The sequence below is a fragment of the Macrotis lagotis genome, chromosome 1 (assembly GCF_037893015.1).
Source record: "Macrotis lagotis isolate mMagLag1 chromosome 1, bilby.v1.9.chrom.fasta, whole genome shotgun sequence".
Taxonomy (NCBI): domain Eukaryota; kingdom Metazoa; phylum Chordata; class Mammalia; order Peramelemorphia; family Peramelidae; genus Macrotis; species Macrotis lagotis.
The window spans coordinates 494,318,727-494,334,824 of record NC_133658.1 but is presented as its reverse complement, the minus strand read 5'-3'; the positions used below and the strand labels follow the sequence as shown (position 1 = coordinate 494,334,824).

General features: G+C 33.3%; 1 protein-coding gene across 1 annotated transcript in view; it reads right to left on the bottom strand.

The window, feature by feature from the left end:
- Positions 1-16,098, bottom strand: part of DSCAM (DS cell adhesion molecule) — a 712,116-nt gene that overhangs the window by 145,199 nt on the left and 550,819 nt on the right. The window contains exon 16 of the mRNA XM_074213849.1: positions 6,654-6,724. Within this exon, the coding sequence (XP_074069950.1) occupies positions 6,654-6,724 (71 nt within the window). The remainder of the gene's footprint in view (positions 1-6,653; positions 6,725-16,098) is intronic.

Below are 16,098 nucleotides of genomic sequence, written 5' to 3'. Positions count from 1 at the left end.
GTTTCTGTTGTTTTTTGAACAATACTGTTGGCTGTAAACAGTATTATTGGATTTGATTTTCTAATCTATTATTATCCTCTTCAGTTTGATAATCAAGTTCATTATCCACATTCACAGTTACAATTATTTGTATTTCTTTTCAATCCCTTCTTGGATCCTTTTATCCTCCTTCTGTTCTTTATTCCTTCTTTAAAAAAATAGTTTAAGAGGATTCTGTTAACTATTGGTGCCCTATGCTTATTTAATAAGCTTCTACACACCTTACCCTCTTCTGTTTCCTCACTTAGACCTCAATCAAAGGTCCCTACACTTTTTTTAAAACTCCTTTTCAAAATCTACCAAATGAGCTTTGAGTTTGTTTTGCTTCTCAATAATCCCTCCCTCAATCTACCTTCTTTTTCATTTTCTACTCTTCCCTCCCTGCTTTCCTTCTTGGAACTTGTTGTTACCCTGTCAAGTAAATGTATTTTTACACTTTTATATGTGTACATGTGCATATTTATTTGCATCCTCCCTTAATCTGATTAAATCAGATGAAAATTAGGTTTAAATTATGCCTCTTCCTTGAGATTCTTAGATTTTTTTTTTTTTTTTTGTTGTGGCAGTTGTAGGGAGAGTACCTCCTCTTACTCTGGCAGCTGTCTTGTTTTATTCCTCTTTTGATGTTCATGGACAAACAAGGCTATATCTTTTAAAATAATTTCACAGGATCCCCTAGCATCAAGTATCTAAAAGAACTTTCAATAAGGTTTCTTACATGTATTTATACATATGTGGATATACATATGAGGTAATAATAATATTGCAATATTTTGCTTTGCTATGTGAAATGCTTTTTCTACCATCAACAAACATTTTAAAAATTGTAATTTTGAATCAATTCTGTAACTATGAAGATGTTTTCTTTTGTTTGTGAAATCCTGGTCATTTTCTTCTCATATTTTATTTGAAGATATCCTCTATACCTGTGTATATGATTCCCATAAAGATTTTAGACTGTAACTCTTAACCTAAGATTCATGAAGAATTCAGGAGGTGTTTGATAATTATTTCAATATAGGTTTGCTTTGTAAATCTGAATATTTCATTTTATTTTTTGCACTTAAAAACTTTATTTTGATAAGAGGTATATAGGCTTTACCACTTTACTTAGAATCTATAACACATCAAAAAGATTACAAATTCTTATTTTAAAAATATGTGAAAGAATCAGTAGTTATTGATGTCCTCCTCCTTGCTCCTCTGTAGTTAGCTAAGTTGATCTTCAGGGGCAGACATATTCTGAGAAGATGTTGCTAAAATTTGGGGTCAGAAAGACTGGAATTCAGATCTGGAGTTTTCTGCATAAATTACTTAACCTTTGAGTGCTTTGGTGTTCTCATCTATAAAATGGGAAAAATAATATCACTTTCTAGTATTATGAGGATAAAATGATTTAATATTTATAAAGTACTTTGAAAATCTTAAAACCCTGTAAATGCTGCTATTAGTACATTTTGTTGTTTTTCATGGTTACTAGAATCTTCTAGAGATTCTTCTCAGGCTAGAATGCCATAGAATTGTAAGTGCTCATAGGCATGTAAGCTTTAGTATGAATGCTATTATCTGTAGCATATACTCTCAATAAATATTAAAATATGAATTTTGGCCAAAAAAGTATATGATAATAAGAAAGTTGGTAAGTGGCATTTTTATTTCTATTTACAAGGACTTCACAGGTATAAACCTGTGACTTCCCTGAATAACAATTTTCCCTGACTGCTCATAGTTATGAGGCTTTTGCTTTTCTTTTTGGAGGGGAGAGTGTGTGTGGGGGTGGTAAGTTATAGGGAGAAATTGTCCATGATTTTATAAAAATTTGAAAAAAAACACAGACACACACATATTTACATATATACAAACTAAACAAAACTAAAATCCTTCCCTGATCACCTCTTTGCTCTATTGTCTGCCCCATTAGAGGGCCAAGGTTTAGCATTGTGACTGGCATATAATAAAATGCTCCAAAGTAAAATGGAAAATAGTAAAACATAATACATGCCTTTTCTATTCACTCCATTTATTCCTCAACTTTATTTTATTTTCAAGTGTTTATCTCAAGGTTCTTTTTTTATTCACTTTTAATTTTGTTTTCCCTGGAAGGAACTGGCATTTTCACATTAGTACTTAATAATCAAATCCTCACCCAGGAATTTGATTACTTAAAAGAAATATAAGCAAATTTTTAATTACTGCTTTTATCCACATCTAATTTCATCCACTTCCAAGTTTATTTTCTGTCATTATAGACTGTCAGGGTATCATATTTGTTGTTATTTTTTAAATGAAAGAGATGTTTTTTTTTAGGTTTTTTGCCAAGGCAATGGGGTTAAGTGACTTGCCCAAGGCCACACAGCTAGGTAATTATTAAGTGTCTGAGGCCGGATTTGAACTTAGGTACTCCTGACTCCAGGGCTGGTGCTCTATCCAGTGTGCCACCTAGCTGCCCCAGAAAGATTTTATTTACTTTGAATTTTACAATTTCCCCCTGAATCTTGCTCCCCCACCACCACCACAGAAGGCAGTCTGTTAGTCTTTACATTGTTTCTATGGTATACATTGATCTAAGTTGAATGTGATGAGAGAGAAATCATATCCTTAAGGAAGAAAAATAAAGTATAAGAGATAGCAAAATTACATAATAAGATAACGGACTTTTTTGGTCTTTTTTTCCCTTTGGTCTTTGTTCAAACTCCACAGTTCTTTTCCTGAATTGTTGCACCGATGGAATGAGCAAATCCATCAAGGTTGATCATCGCCCCCATGTTGCTGTTAGGGTGTACAATGTTCTTCTGGTTCTGCTCATCTTGCTCAGCATTAGTTCATGCAAATTCTTGCAGGGTACCATTTTAACAAAAGGAATAGAATTTTAAAGTTGTATACATTATGGACTCAATCTCCATTGCTATGTGGGTTGAGAATTCATATAAAGGTTTCTGAAATGTATCTGGAAGATAATGAAGCTCCTTCAAAGCAGACTTTAGGTTTTATTTATCTTTTTTTTTGTGTGTGTTCTCTGTGGGGGAAGGGAGAATCTCACATAATAATTGTTCAATAAATCTTGTTAAATGAGTAAATGAATGATATATTAGTTAATCTAAATTTAAATGGGAGATAAAGGATTTCTGTGATCCTGGGAAATTTTATCTACTTTATCCACATTTAAGAGCATGAGAGGATGTAACAATTAAATTCTGTTGATAGTATAGCATTTTATCTGATAGAGAAAATAATTTATTCAAGTAATTTCCATGCTAATTAAAAACAAGCCTTTGGTCCAGAACTTCTTGTTTTCTTAAAATGTATAAAATCTGTGCAAAATCTGTATTTGGGGTCCAGTGCCTGCTAAGAGAGCTGCTACCAGTTCATTGTGCAATTCCAAATCTTAGCAATAAATCAATATGCTCAGAAGTGTGAACTTTTGCTTCCTTGGTTATTGCAGATTTCATGCACCATACTCCAGTGAATATGAATTCACCTTTTTCATTTTTGAAACTGGAAATGTGATTTTTTCTTTTTAAATTAAGTAAGCCAATGTATCATCTACTTATCTTTTGTTTGATAATTTTATTAGTTCAATGCATTTTTAACTTTCATTTTTGCTCATTTCTTCTTTGATTTTGGGAATTTGTATTTTAGTGATATTTGGGAATTTTGATTTGTGGATTTTCTAGATTGTTTATTTGTTATTAAGTCACATGAACAATTTTCTCTTTTTCTCTTTCCTTGATTGGAAGTATTTAGAGATATTCATTTGTCCCTAAATACTGTTTTGTTTCATTTCCCAAATTTTGATAAATTATCATTGATACTATTATCTGTAATGGAATTATTATGTATCTGATTTGTTTTTTGATGCCCATTTTTAGAACTAAATTAATTTCCAATTAATTTTAATTATTTCTTCATATTTGTTATTGAATCTAATTTTATTGTATATGATCTATAAAAGATGATTTCGATTGTTTTTCTGCATTTATTTGCAAGGCTTTTAATAGTTCTGCTATAATGCTTATTTTGAAAATGTGGCTTTATTCCAAAATGATTAATATGTTTAGGAATGCCTTGAGTATAATATGAATTTCATCTTTTCTTATGTGTGATTTCATCTGTGAGAAAAATAAAACTGTACAATTTCACAATATTTTACAAGTTATGATTTTTTTTACTCCTTTTCTACAAGTTCACATCTATTTCCAGGTAGTGGATGATATTTATTATCTTCTCTATAGTAGGAAACCATGACCAAAGTCAATGACCCTATATGGCTAACTGAGCCAAATTCTCACCTTCAGCAACTCAGCTTTGCTACCTAGACCATTGTGTAAATCATAGTACAAGACAAGCCACTACTATTTATTATAATATTTAAAGATTTCTTGACCATTTTATAACAGAATTGCACTACTATTTTTATTAGATTCCTATCTTTTTAAAAGATATATTGCTGATAAAGTGAATGTTATAGCTTTAATTCTATTTTTTGTGTCTAATGGATTTTATTGTGTTTTTTTTACATAGCATGGTTATTCTTAGGAATGCATTTATCATATGTTTACAAAACTAACTGTTCATGGTTAATTTTTTTGAGGGTTCCATGAAAATCTGGAAAATAAATATACTCTTATTCTCATTAATTTTTCTACCTTTTCTAAAATTCTATTCAGGTGTTTTACTTTTATATCTATTATTTACATTATATTTAGTTATCTCTAAAAGTGGTAAAATAATGCTGTACATTTTTATAGTTTTATTGTCTATTTCTTTCTTTACCTTTAAAATTTTAGATGGCGGGGTGGCTAGGTGGCACAATGGATAGAGCACCGGCCCTGGAATCAGGAGTACCTGAGTGCAAATCTGGCCTTAGACACTTAATAATTAACTAGCTGTGTGGCCTTGGGCAAGCCACTTAACCCCATTGCCTTGCAAAAATCTAAAAAAAAAATAAAAGAAATAAAAAAAATTTAGGTGACATACAACTTGTTTGATACATGTAAAATATTGATATTAATTCATAGTCAGTGGTACTTTTCAATAAAAGTTTTTATTTTAATTAGTTCTATTTTTGCAATTGCTTTGTCAGATATCATGATTCTTACCCTTGTTTCTTTTACTCCATTTTCCTTTTTTTAATTTTGCTTTTATTCTTTTTTCAAGTGAATTTTTATACAATATTTTATTCAATTCTGCCTTCCAATCCTTTTTAAAAAAATTTCTTTAATTTCTTTCAATTCTCTTCAAATAAGTTATAAAGTTAACCAATTCTTATTTATTATAATTTTTTTTAGACTTTTGCAAGGCAATGGGGTTAAGTGGCTTGCCCAAGGCCACACAGCTAGTTAATTATTAAGTGTCTAAGGCCAGATTTGCACTCAGGTACTCCTGACTCCAGAGCTGTGGCTCTATCCACTGCATCACCTAGCCCTCCCATATTTATTATAATGTTAATATGAATTAAATATTAATCTGCATCTATGTGATTAGCAAATTCTACAAAAGCTTGTTCAAGGAAGCTTCATAAATTTGAAAATAAAAAAAAGATTATTAACTTTGCAAATATAAATTGGAGAGAAGAATATTAAGAGAAACTTCAGGGCTAGAAATAGAGCAGTAATCTCAATGCTGCCTTGATCATGAAACAATATTCATGACAGAATAGAATTCAATATAAAATGGATTTCTCTTGCACCTGTTCCAAAGAGATTTCATTATGAGGTTCCTAAAAGATTACTTCATTAGGGTTTTTTTCATATTTAATATAGTTCTATTGGATATACCTTAAAGATAGTGTTCCAGAGAGGCTCTGATGTTCTTATGAGATACCTTATGAGATCTCTTATTTAAGCCAATTGAAAAGCAATTGCTTTTCATGAAATATGAATTTATTATGTAAAAGGTAGATAAATTAAGATTTGCAGATTATATGTTGCATATAAATAAATACTGTAGAGTTTATAAATGTAAAATTATATAATTTTAGATTTGTAAAGTACCTTAAAAGATTGTCTAACCCAACCCATCACATTAAATTGATAACTGAGAGCCAGAGAAGTGAACTTATTTCTTTAAGGATCCATAGCAATCTAGAATCAAAGCTAGGCCTAAAAACATTATATTTGACATTCAGCCATAGCAAGAAGAAATTAAATATGTGGGGTTTTCTCTCTTTTTCATTTCTTTTCCTCCTCACGAATTCATTGAGTTAGCATCTCTACATAAGTAAAAATGTACCCCAATATCACGTCCTCCAAAAATGTCATTTTATACAAATCACAATGTTTCTGGGTCTCAGATTCCTTATTTGTAAAAATGAGGGGGTAATGTTATTTTAGACAAATTTCTAAGGTCTCTTCTAATTTTAGTTTCCATTATAATAAGACAAAAATAGATACAAATAACCGCTTTTCTTTTCAAAAGGAACAGCACTTGATATAAGATTATTTAATGTTTATAAATATGGACTTGCTTTTGGAACAGGCTTGCCAAAATTAAAACATGGTTCTATAAGCATTCAAAGTACCTTAACCATTATAATGTATGACATAAATGAAAATCTCTCTAGGAAAGAATAAATAAACAAATATAACTGATTTCTATTTTTTTTTTTTTTTTACCTTCCAGGTGACCCTGATGCTTTGAGATGATATGGGCTCAAGTTGAACTTCCTGAGGTGGACCATCAGGAGCTGTATGGAAATAAAAAATACAATTGCAGGTTAGAAATCAGTTTCAAAATCATATAGCATAAAATTCCAGTACACACTGACATGTTTGGCATGAGAAAGAAGACTAGGTAGTTGCATATAAGGAAAGACCAATTTTCCTTTTATTAAAACACAGCTATTATAATTGATATTAATAACAATAAAGGCTCAGCATTTTTAGAAGCAAAATAAGATTGTTGAGTCACATTCTATTTACTGACAAATACTGAATGCATTACCTTTTGCTCCTAAAGTTTGTTCAATACTGTGTAATTTTTGTGGCTATGTGCTGTTCTAGTCATGTAAAGAAGGAAATCCTTAAAATTTTTTTGAGAAACTTGACTTAAGTTAGTTCCATTTTATCTCTCATTGGAAGACAGTTTCCGATTGATTCTCTCTTGATATGAATATATATATATATATATATATAAATTCAAAATAAAAAGCAGGAGTAGAAGAATATTATGGAAGGATAATATTATTTTATATGATTTTACATATTAATTTACAAGAGATCTGTATCTATATCATATACATATTTCAGAAGATATGTCTTTCAGATATGATTTCTCCAAAAGCTTGCTCAGTTCCGTATTTTTTGTTTGTCTTTCCTTTAGATTTAGTTACCTTTGAAAGAAAAGCCTTAAGGTCTATACTTATACTATTTATTGTCTAATTTAGTTAACTTTTCTTATATAACTTCTGATGCTATGCCTCTCTCTTTAATTTCCTCTCTCCTCCCCCCCCCCCTTTACCTCCTATGTCTTGGTTGAATGAAATGCTCTTCTATACTTTATGTATGTGCTTTTCTGTACGGTTCTTAGTTTGTCAAGTTCAGATGAGAGTGAACTACAAGGTCAGAAGCTCTTCTCACACTCATCCTCCTTGTTTATATAGGTCTACTTGCACTCCTACTCTTCCCCTTTCTATATTTTTCTTAAGATTATGAAAACATAATAGAACCACTCTGAGGTCTTGTCAAATTGAACTTCCTCCCTAACTGAACCTCTAATGATGATTGGGTTTACAGGAGACACATGTATTATATCCCTAAACTTGAATATAAGCAGTTTATCTTTATTTAGTTCTATGTTATTTTTCATTCATTTTTACTGTTTTGTTTCTCTGTAGTGCTGATCTTTTCATCAGGAATTCTTGGAAGTCCTCTATTTCATTAAAAATCTATTTCCCCCTTTGTACTATTATACTCAGCTTTGATCTGTGCTTAGATATAAGCATATATACATTGTTTTTTGGAATATAGTATTACATATTACATATTATTTTATAGAGTGCCTGAATTCTTTCTTCTTGACAGCTTTCAGTAATATTTTTTCCTTTTGAACTGGTTGGTTATGAATTTTCAATTTGGGTTTTTCTTTAAGGAAGTGACAAGTAGATTCTTCCTATTTCTTTTTTGCAATCTTCTTCTAAGAGATACAGGTAATTTTCTTTCAAGATTTCTTGAAATAGGATGTCTAGGGGCAGCTAGGTGGTGCAGTGGATAGAGCACCGGCCCTGGAGTTAGGAGTACCTGAGTTCAAATTCAGCCTCAGACATTTAATAATTAATTACCTAGCTGTGTGGCCTTGGGCAAGCCACTTAACCCCATTTGCCTTGCAAAAACCTAAAAAAAAAAAAAAGAAATAGGATGCCTAGCTTTTGGTTTTGGTCATGGTGTTCTTCTCAATGTGTGTTCCAAATTTTTTATTCTGAGGTACTTTGAATTTTTTCTATATACTGAAAGTCTTTTGAATTTGTTTTAATATTTTTATTGCCTTCTAGAATCACTGGATTTTAGCCAGACCTTCCACTAAGACCCTTTCAACTCCTGCTTTGAATGTGTCCCCTGAAGGGGGCTGGACTGAGCATATGCCAAACAATTTCAATCTGTGCCAGAAGTCTAGCATTTCTTTCTTTCCTGTTGAGATACTTAAGGACTGAGTCAACTTTCATCTGTTTCAACACAAGGGAACTTCCACCTCATGCTGCCAGCCCAGTCTCTCAAAAATGATTTAGAGAAGCTTTGGGTCAAACAGAAATTGTCTCCCCCTTGACTTCAGGTTTTCTATTTCATGCTGTAACTGACCCTTGAGAAAAGAGGAAAAGGAAAGTCAGAGGAAAATGGGATTTCCTTCTCTTGTTTTGCAAACATTACCCAAACTTTCTACTGTGTCTTCTGGAATACTATCCCATGGGCAACAAACTCCTTCGTTCTAAATATTTACCTCATATTCTCCTTACCTCTTTTAGCTGTTTTTTTGTTGTTGCAAAGCAATGAGGTTAAATGACTTGTCTCAGATCGCACAGCTTAGTAAATACTAAGTGTCTGAGGCTAATTTTAAACTCAGTCTTCCTGACTCAAGGACTAGAGCTCTATCCATTGTGCTACCTAGCTTCCCCCACCTCTACTGGCTATTACTGAAACCTGAAACCCCACTGATGCCACAGCCTCCTTGTTACCTTTTCAATATTGACTGGAGCCCCATTCATTTTCCTTGGCTCCAGGTTTAAGCAAGGGACTTGGAATACTTGTTCCCCATTGACACTTCTAGACTCTCTTCCCTACTTCCATCATTCAGTAACCTATCCCTCCCTTTTGGGTTCATTCTGTTCACATCTACCACCCAAATGAAATCTTTGTAGTTATTATTTAGAGAGCTCCAGATCACTCCTGGAGAATTACGTTTTTCCCCAATGGATTTGGTTTTTCTCTCCTCCCCAACTTCCGCCCTCATCCAGGGCACTTAACTATATATCCTGAATTTCCCTCAAATATCCCAACCATTCAGTTTCTTGACTTCCTTACTTCCTGTGATCTCGCTTCCTATATCTCAACCAGAGTCAGCTATCTGCAAATATGATCAAAGCTTTCATTTTGCCATTACTACCTCCATGTTCAAGAATCCTGAAAACCCCTTATCTGGTCTAATGTTTTGTTTGTTTGTTTTTAGTTCTCCATCTTTCTTACCTTACTAAATCCTACTCTTCATCTACAGAGTGACATTTAATTTCTTCCATCAAATCTCACCTAGCTCATCTCCTCTGTACTAGGCATTCTCTCCTCCTTTCCCTAAATTGAACCCTTCATGAACAAATTCAACTCTACACTCTGCTCTTGTCTTGAGTCCCTAGCTGTCTTATTACACTGCTGATTGTGGCCTACCAAACCTCAACCTTGCATCCCTCTCAACAATTGACACCTTCAGTTCTATACATATGCTGCTGAACAAAGATGGGTCCCAAATATGGGTGACTGAGTCCACTACAAATTTATGTTACATAACCACATATGGACCCTTACCACTACTAAGAAATCCTATTTATCAATATCACTCTTAGCCACTCAGGATCCCATTCTCCAAGTAGGTCTTCTAAACCTTTTTTATCCTTCCTCCATCCTCTCAACCTAGAGCCTCATCTCATTTTACAGGAAAAATTGATGCCATTGGCCTTAAAGTCCTTCTCCCCCCTTCCTAATGTACTATTTCTCATGTGCCTTTTGCCACTATCTCTTCCTTCATCCCTGTCTCACATAAAGTAAACTTATTTCTTATGAGGTTAACTTCTCCAAGGGATCTCATTGCATCTTGTCTCCTCCAACAGATTTTCTCCTCTATCACCCCTATTCTATCAATTCTTTTAGGTTTTTGCAAGGCAAATGGGGTTAAGTGGCTTGCCCAAGGCCACACAGCTAGGTAACTATTAACTGTCTGAGGCCGGATTTGAACCAGGTACTCCTGATTCCAGGGCTGGTGCTCTATCCACTATACCACCTAGCTGCCCCCTATCACTTATTTTCAATCTCTCCCTGGTAACTGATTTATTTCCATCTATCAACAAACATGCCCATGTCTCCTCCATTATAAAAACAAACAAAAAATTCTTATTTGATTCTTCCATCCCTGTTAACTTTTACTCTATATTTCTTCTGTCCTTTGTGGTTAAACTCCCTGAAAAGTCTGTCTAGAATAAGTTGCTCCACTTTCTCTCATCTCACTTTCTACTTAATCCTTTATAAATTTCATTCCACTGAAATTCCCTTTCCAAAGTTACCAATGATCTCTTATTTGACAATCCAATTGTCTTTTCTCAATTCTCATTCTTCTCTTCGGACCTTAAAACTTTTGATCACTTTCTCTTTGATACTCTCTTCTCCCTTGGCTTTTATTTAACCATTCCTCCATAATTTCCTTTTGAGGATCTCTATTCAGATCAACCCCTCTTGGCATAGAAATCCTCCAGAATTCTGTCTTGAAGTCTCTTCTCTTCTCTTCTCTTCTCTTCTCTTCTCTTCTCTTCTCTTCTCTTCTCTTCTCTTCTCTTCTCTTCTCTTCTCTTCTCTTCTCTTCTCTTCTCTTCTCCCTTTACACCATTTTGCTGGGTGATCTTTTCAACTCCCATGGTTTTAATTTCCATCTCTACGCTAATGATTCTCATAATGGCCTCTCCTGTCCCAAATTTTCTGCTGACCTCCAATCTTGCATGTCCAATTTTCTTTCAGATATCTTGAACTGAATGTCTAATAGACATCTTAAACTCATGGAGTTTAAACTTTAAACTCAATGGAGTTTTTTGTCTTTTCCATAAATTCTGGTTCCCTGCTACTTTCCCTATTACTATACATCACCCTAGACTATCAGGCTTACAACCCAAGTATTATTCTACATTCCTCCCTGTCTCTTTTCAACCTTTCCATATGATCCACTCCTGCATATCATATCTATTGCTTCAGATTTTGCAATATCTCTTATGTATTACCCCTCTTCTGATACTTGTCAGCACCCTGGTTCAAGACCTCATCATCTCACAGTTAGACCACTTCACAGTTAGACTACTTAGTAGATTGACCTGAATCTAGCCCCTCCCTACTCTCATCCATTCTCCAATTGCAGGTTAGATGCTCCTCTCAATAAATTTCAGTGCCTTCCTACTGATTCTAGCATCAAATACAAAATATTCAAAGCCCTTCATAACCTTCCTCCCTCCTATTCTTTCCAGTTTTATTACACCTTACTCTCTGTATGCACTCTTCAATCCAATGTCACTGGCTTTCTGGTTGTTCCATGAATAAGATACTCCATCTTTCAGTTCCAGGCACTTTCTCTAACTGCACCGCCCCCCCCCCCCCCAATCTGAAATTCTTACCCTCTTCAATTTTACTTCCTGACTTCCTGGATTTTAAAAAAAAAATCCCAACTAAAATCCCACCTTCTACAAGAAGTCTTTTCTGGTCCCTCTTAATCTGAGTGCCTTTCCTTTCATAATTATTTCTTTTGTATACTGTATAAAGTTTGTTTGTACATATTTGCTTGTTTGTTGTCTTCCCCATTGGATTATGACTTCCTAAGTAAAGGAATTATCTTTTACCTCTTTTTGTATCACGAGTGCATGACACACTTCTTGGCATCTAGAAGGTATTTAATAAACATTTTTTTCACTTACTGACTGATTTAGTCCATTCTAATGTTCAGGGAGTTTGTTTCTCAGGAAAGGTTTTATACCTCTTATGACAAACTTAATTCCCTTTCCATTCATCCTTTCCATAGTTCTAATTTATTTTCCATTTTTAATTCAAGTTGTCTCATTTCATTCATAAAATTTTTTTTGCTTATATTTTTTTTTAGGTTTTTGCAAGGCAAACGGGGTTAAGTGGCTTGCCCAAGGCCACACAGCTAGGTAATTATTAAGTGTCTGAGACCAGATTTGAACCTGGGTACTCCTGACTCCAGGGCCAGTGCTTTCTCCACTACGCCACCTATCCGCCCCTTGCTCATAGTTTTTATTGCAAGTTTATTTTTCCAGGTTGTTTTCCCCCACCTCTGAGAACAAGTTTTCTTACCAATAAAATGAATGGAAAGTGATTGTCTCTGGGTTAGATAGTCTAATAAGGGGAGTTTGTATTCTATTCCATTGCCACAACTCTTCTTCCTAAGTTTTTAAGTTACTTTTTATTGCAAGTTTATTTTTCCAGGTTGTTTTCCCCCACCTCTGAGAAGAAGTTTTCTTACCAATAAAATGAATGGAAAGTGATTGTCTCTGGGTTAGATAGTCTAATAAGGGGAATTTGTAGTCTATTCCATTGCTACAACTCTTCTTCCTAAGTTTTTAAGTTACTTCTGCATAGAAATCTATGGAAATCCAAACAAATTTTCTATCTAATTTTCAAAATTTTTCTTATTGACACAAAAACATAATACTAAAATTTGATTTTAGGAAGCAAACAGAATTTATAGTATGACAGATTCTTCTTGCTTGAATATATCTTAAATTGTTTATTTCTTTCATAAACAGTACTATATAGCAGGTAGAAGTCTTGAAAGGCATAATGAAATGCCCCAGAGATTTCTGCTTGATTCTATGTTGTTTAACATTTTAGACAATGACTTTGATAAAGGAATAAGTAGAACAAGAATAAGAATAAGAAAGGAAAATGATTATTACTTTTTATCCAATACAAAATTGGGAGATTTATAGTGAATGCTACATTGTAAGGTCTTAGATTTAAGATTTACAAAATTAAATTTGAGATGTTAAAAAATAGTTTTATAAAGAAAGATAGAGGTGATGTGACTATAGGTGATCTTTGGAAAAATTCTCAGGGTATTAGAGCACTATAAGTATAATTCAATAACATACAGGAAACGAACAAAACTTAGGCTACATTGTAAGGTTATTACAAGAAAAGTAGATAACCCTTCTATACTTCTCTTTGGTCTGTCCCATATTTGGATTATTGTGTTCAGTTCTAGGCACTGTATTGAAAAATAGTAAATCCAGGATGCTGAATGCCATCAAGGGTCTGTCATATGAGTATCAGAAATGTTTTGCCTGGAGAAGGGAAAGTTTAGTAGGGAAAGTAAGATAGCTGTACAAGAACTGTTCACCAGAAGATGCATTAGCTTTATTTTTCTCAGTCCAAGTGGGTAAACAAGGGACAATGGAGATTGTGAATAGTCAGATATAGACTTGCTACATGGAAAAAAGGTCTAAAAATTAGATCCCACAAATGCAATGAGATATTTCATGATGAAAATTCCACCTTCAGTGAATATCTTCCTATAAAGGCTAGATGACTACATATAATTCTTTATCATATACCAGACAGTGATTTGGGATATAACAGAGTAAATTGTTAATTTGGAGAAAATGTGGTAAAGTGTCTAAACTATTGGACTCAGAGTCAGGAACCTCTGAATTCAAATCCTGCCTCAGTCAGTTGCTAACTATGTGACCCTGAGCAAGTCATTTACTTCTCTCGAGCTTCCATTTTATTAACCATAAAAAGGGAATAACAATAGAATTTACTTCCGAGGATTATTATGTGAAGATCAAGTGAGATATTTATAAAGAGATTTGCAAGCCTTAAAGTGCTATTTAAATTCTAGTTAGCCAATTATATTAATAGTAGTCATAGTAATAGCAGCAGCAGTAGCAAAGTTGTAAGAGTTGGACTAAATGGCTCAACTCCATTCCAATCTTGTTATCCTCTGAAGTTCAATAACCCAATTTCTGATAAGCCACACTATCAAAATAGAATATTAAATCTTTTCTTAAGACATCATTTAATTTTGACTTTCAGCTAAATTTTCAAGCCTAGAACACTTTTCACATGAACCATATACCGAAACTTGTAATTATAGATGATAAATAATAAAATTCCTATGTTCTTGGTGACTGAAAACAATGAAAACCAAAATGATTCCAGGGGCCTTCTCTAATCCTAAACCTTATTTCTTTGATATCAGAATGGAAAATGAAAGTACTTTCAATGAAATTCCTCCTACATTATTCATCTTTTACTCTCACAGGGCAGCTTTGTAATAAAATTATAAAAGGGTCAGTCATACCCAAACTAGGTCACAGAACACTAGATAAAATGTAATATGCAAGATGCAGCTGAAATTGGAGAAGTAAATCATTTAATCTAAGGCTAATTACAGATTCTGGTAAGGAATATTGAAAATTCATTAAGAATTATCTCAATTTGCTAATGAGAATAAAATTGTTCCAAATTGTAAAGAATAATTGGAAAAGAAGAGTAGTTTTTGCAATAGATTTATTTCTAAGTCAAACACCAAACATTTATTAAGCATCTACTGCATTAAATGAAATAGCACCTGTCTCTAAGAAGTTTACATTTTATAAAAGGAGATATTTCTCCCTGTCTAGTAGATGCTTTTCTACTTGCCTACAAATATGTCAATATTTTATCTTAAAAAACTGCTCATTAGATTCATCCATCTTCACCAGTTATTTCTATCATTCTCTCTGAGGTTACACTTCTTTTTTGGTATTTTTTGTGATTTATTTTTTCTAATTACATGTAAAAATATTTTTCAACATTCATTTTTGAAAGATTTTGAGTTTAATATGTTCTTCTTTCACTTCATCACAAAACTTTTGGAATTGTCTTGGATCATTGTATTGCTGAGAAGAGTTAAGTCTGTTATTAACTGTGTATCACACAATGTTGCTGTTATTGTATACAATGTTCTTTCCTATCTCTTGAACTCTCATGCTCACTTCATTCAGTAACAGTTCATGAAAATTTTTCCTGAATTCTTCCTGTTAATCGTTTCTTATTGAGGGTAAACTTCTTAAGAAGGCTGTCTATAATTTTTGCCTCCATTTCCTTTTCTCTAGTTCTCTTTTTCAGTCTCTGCAGTCTGGATTCTGACTATATCATCATATATCTAAAATTACTTTCTACAAAATTACCAATCAGTTCTTAACTTTCAGATCTAATGACTTCTCTCCATCCTTGTCCTTGATTTCTCTGAGGCTTGTTCGGTATAAATCACCATTGGGAGCACTAATCCCGGAGTCAGGAGAACCTGAGTTCAATTCCAATCTCAGACACTTATTACCTAGCGGTGTGACCTTGGGCAAGTCACTTAACCTCATTGCCTTGAAAACAAAACAAAAACTAAACAAAAAACATAAACCACCATTTACTCCTTAATTCTCTTTTCTTGGCTAGGTTTTTATGATATTTTTCTCTTGGTTCTCCCCTTAGCTGTATCACTACTCCTCATCTCCTTTTTTATACCTATATCCAGGATTTCTTAACTAAATGTGAGGGTCCCTTAAGGTTTTATCTTAGGTGCTCCTGTCTTCTCCCTTTATATTATTTCACTTGGTTTTCTCATCATTTTCTAGGATTTCAAAGATTGCTTCTTTGTATGTGATTCTCAGATTTATCTGTCTAGGTCTAACCTCTCTCCTGACCTCCCACCTCATATCTCTAATTACCTATTGAACATCTCAAACTGGACATCCTACTGATATCTTAACTCAACACATATGTCAAAACTGAACTTGTTATCTCCATACCATATCTCCACAACTTTCCC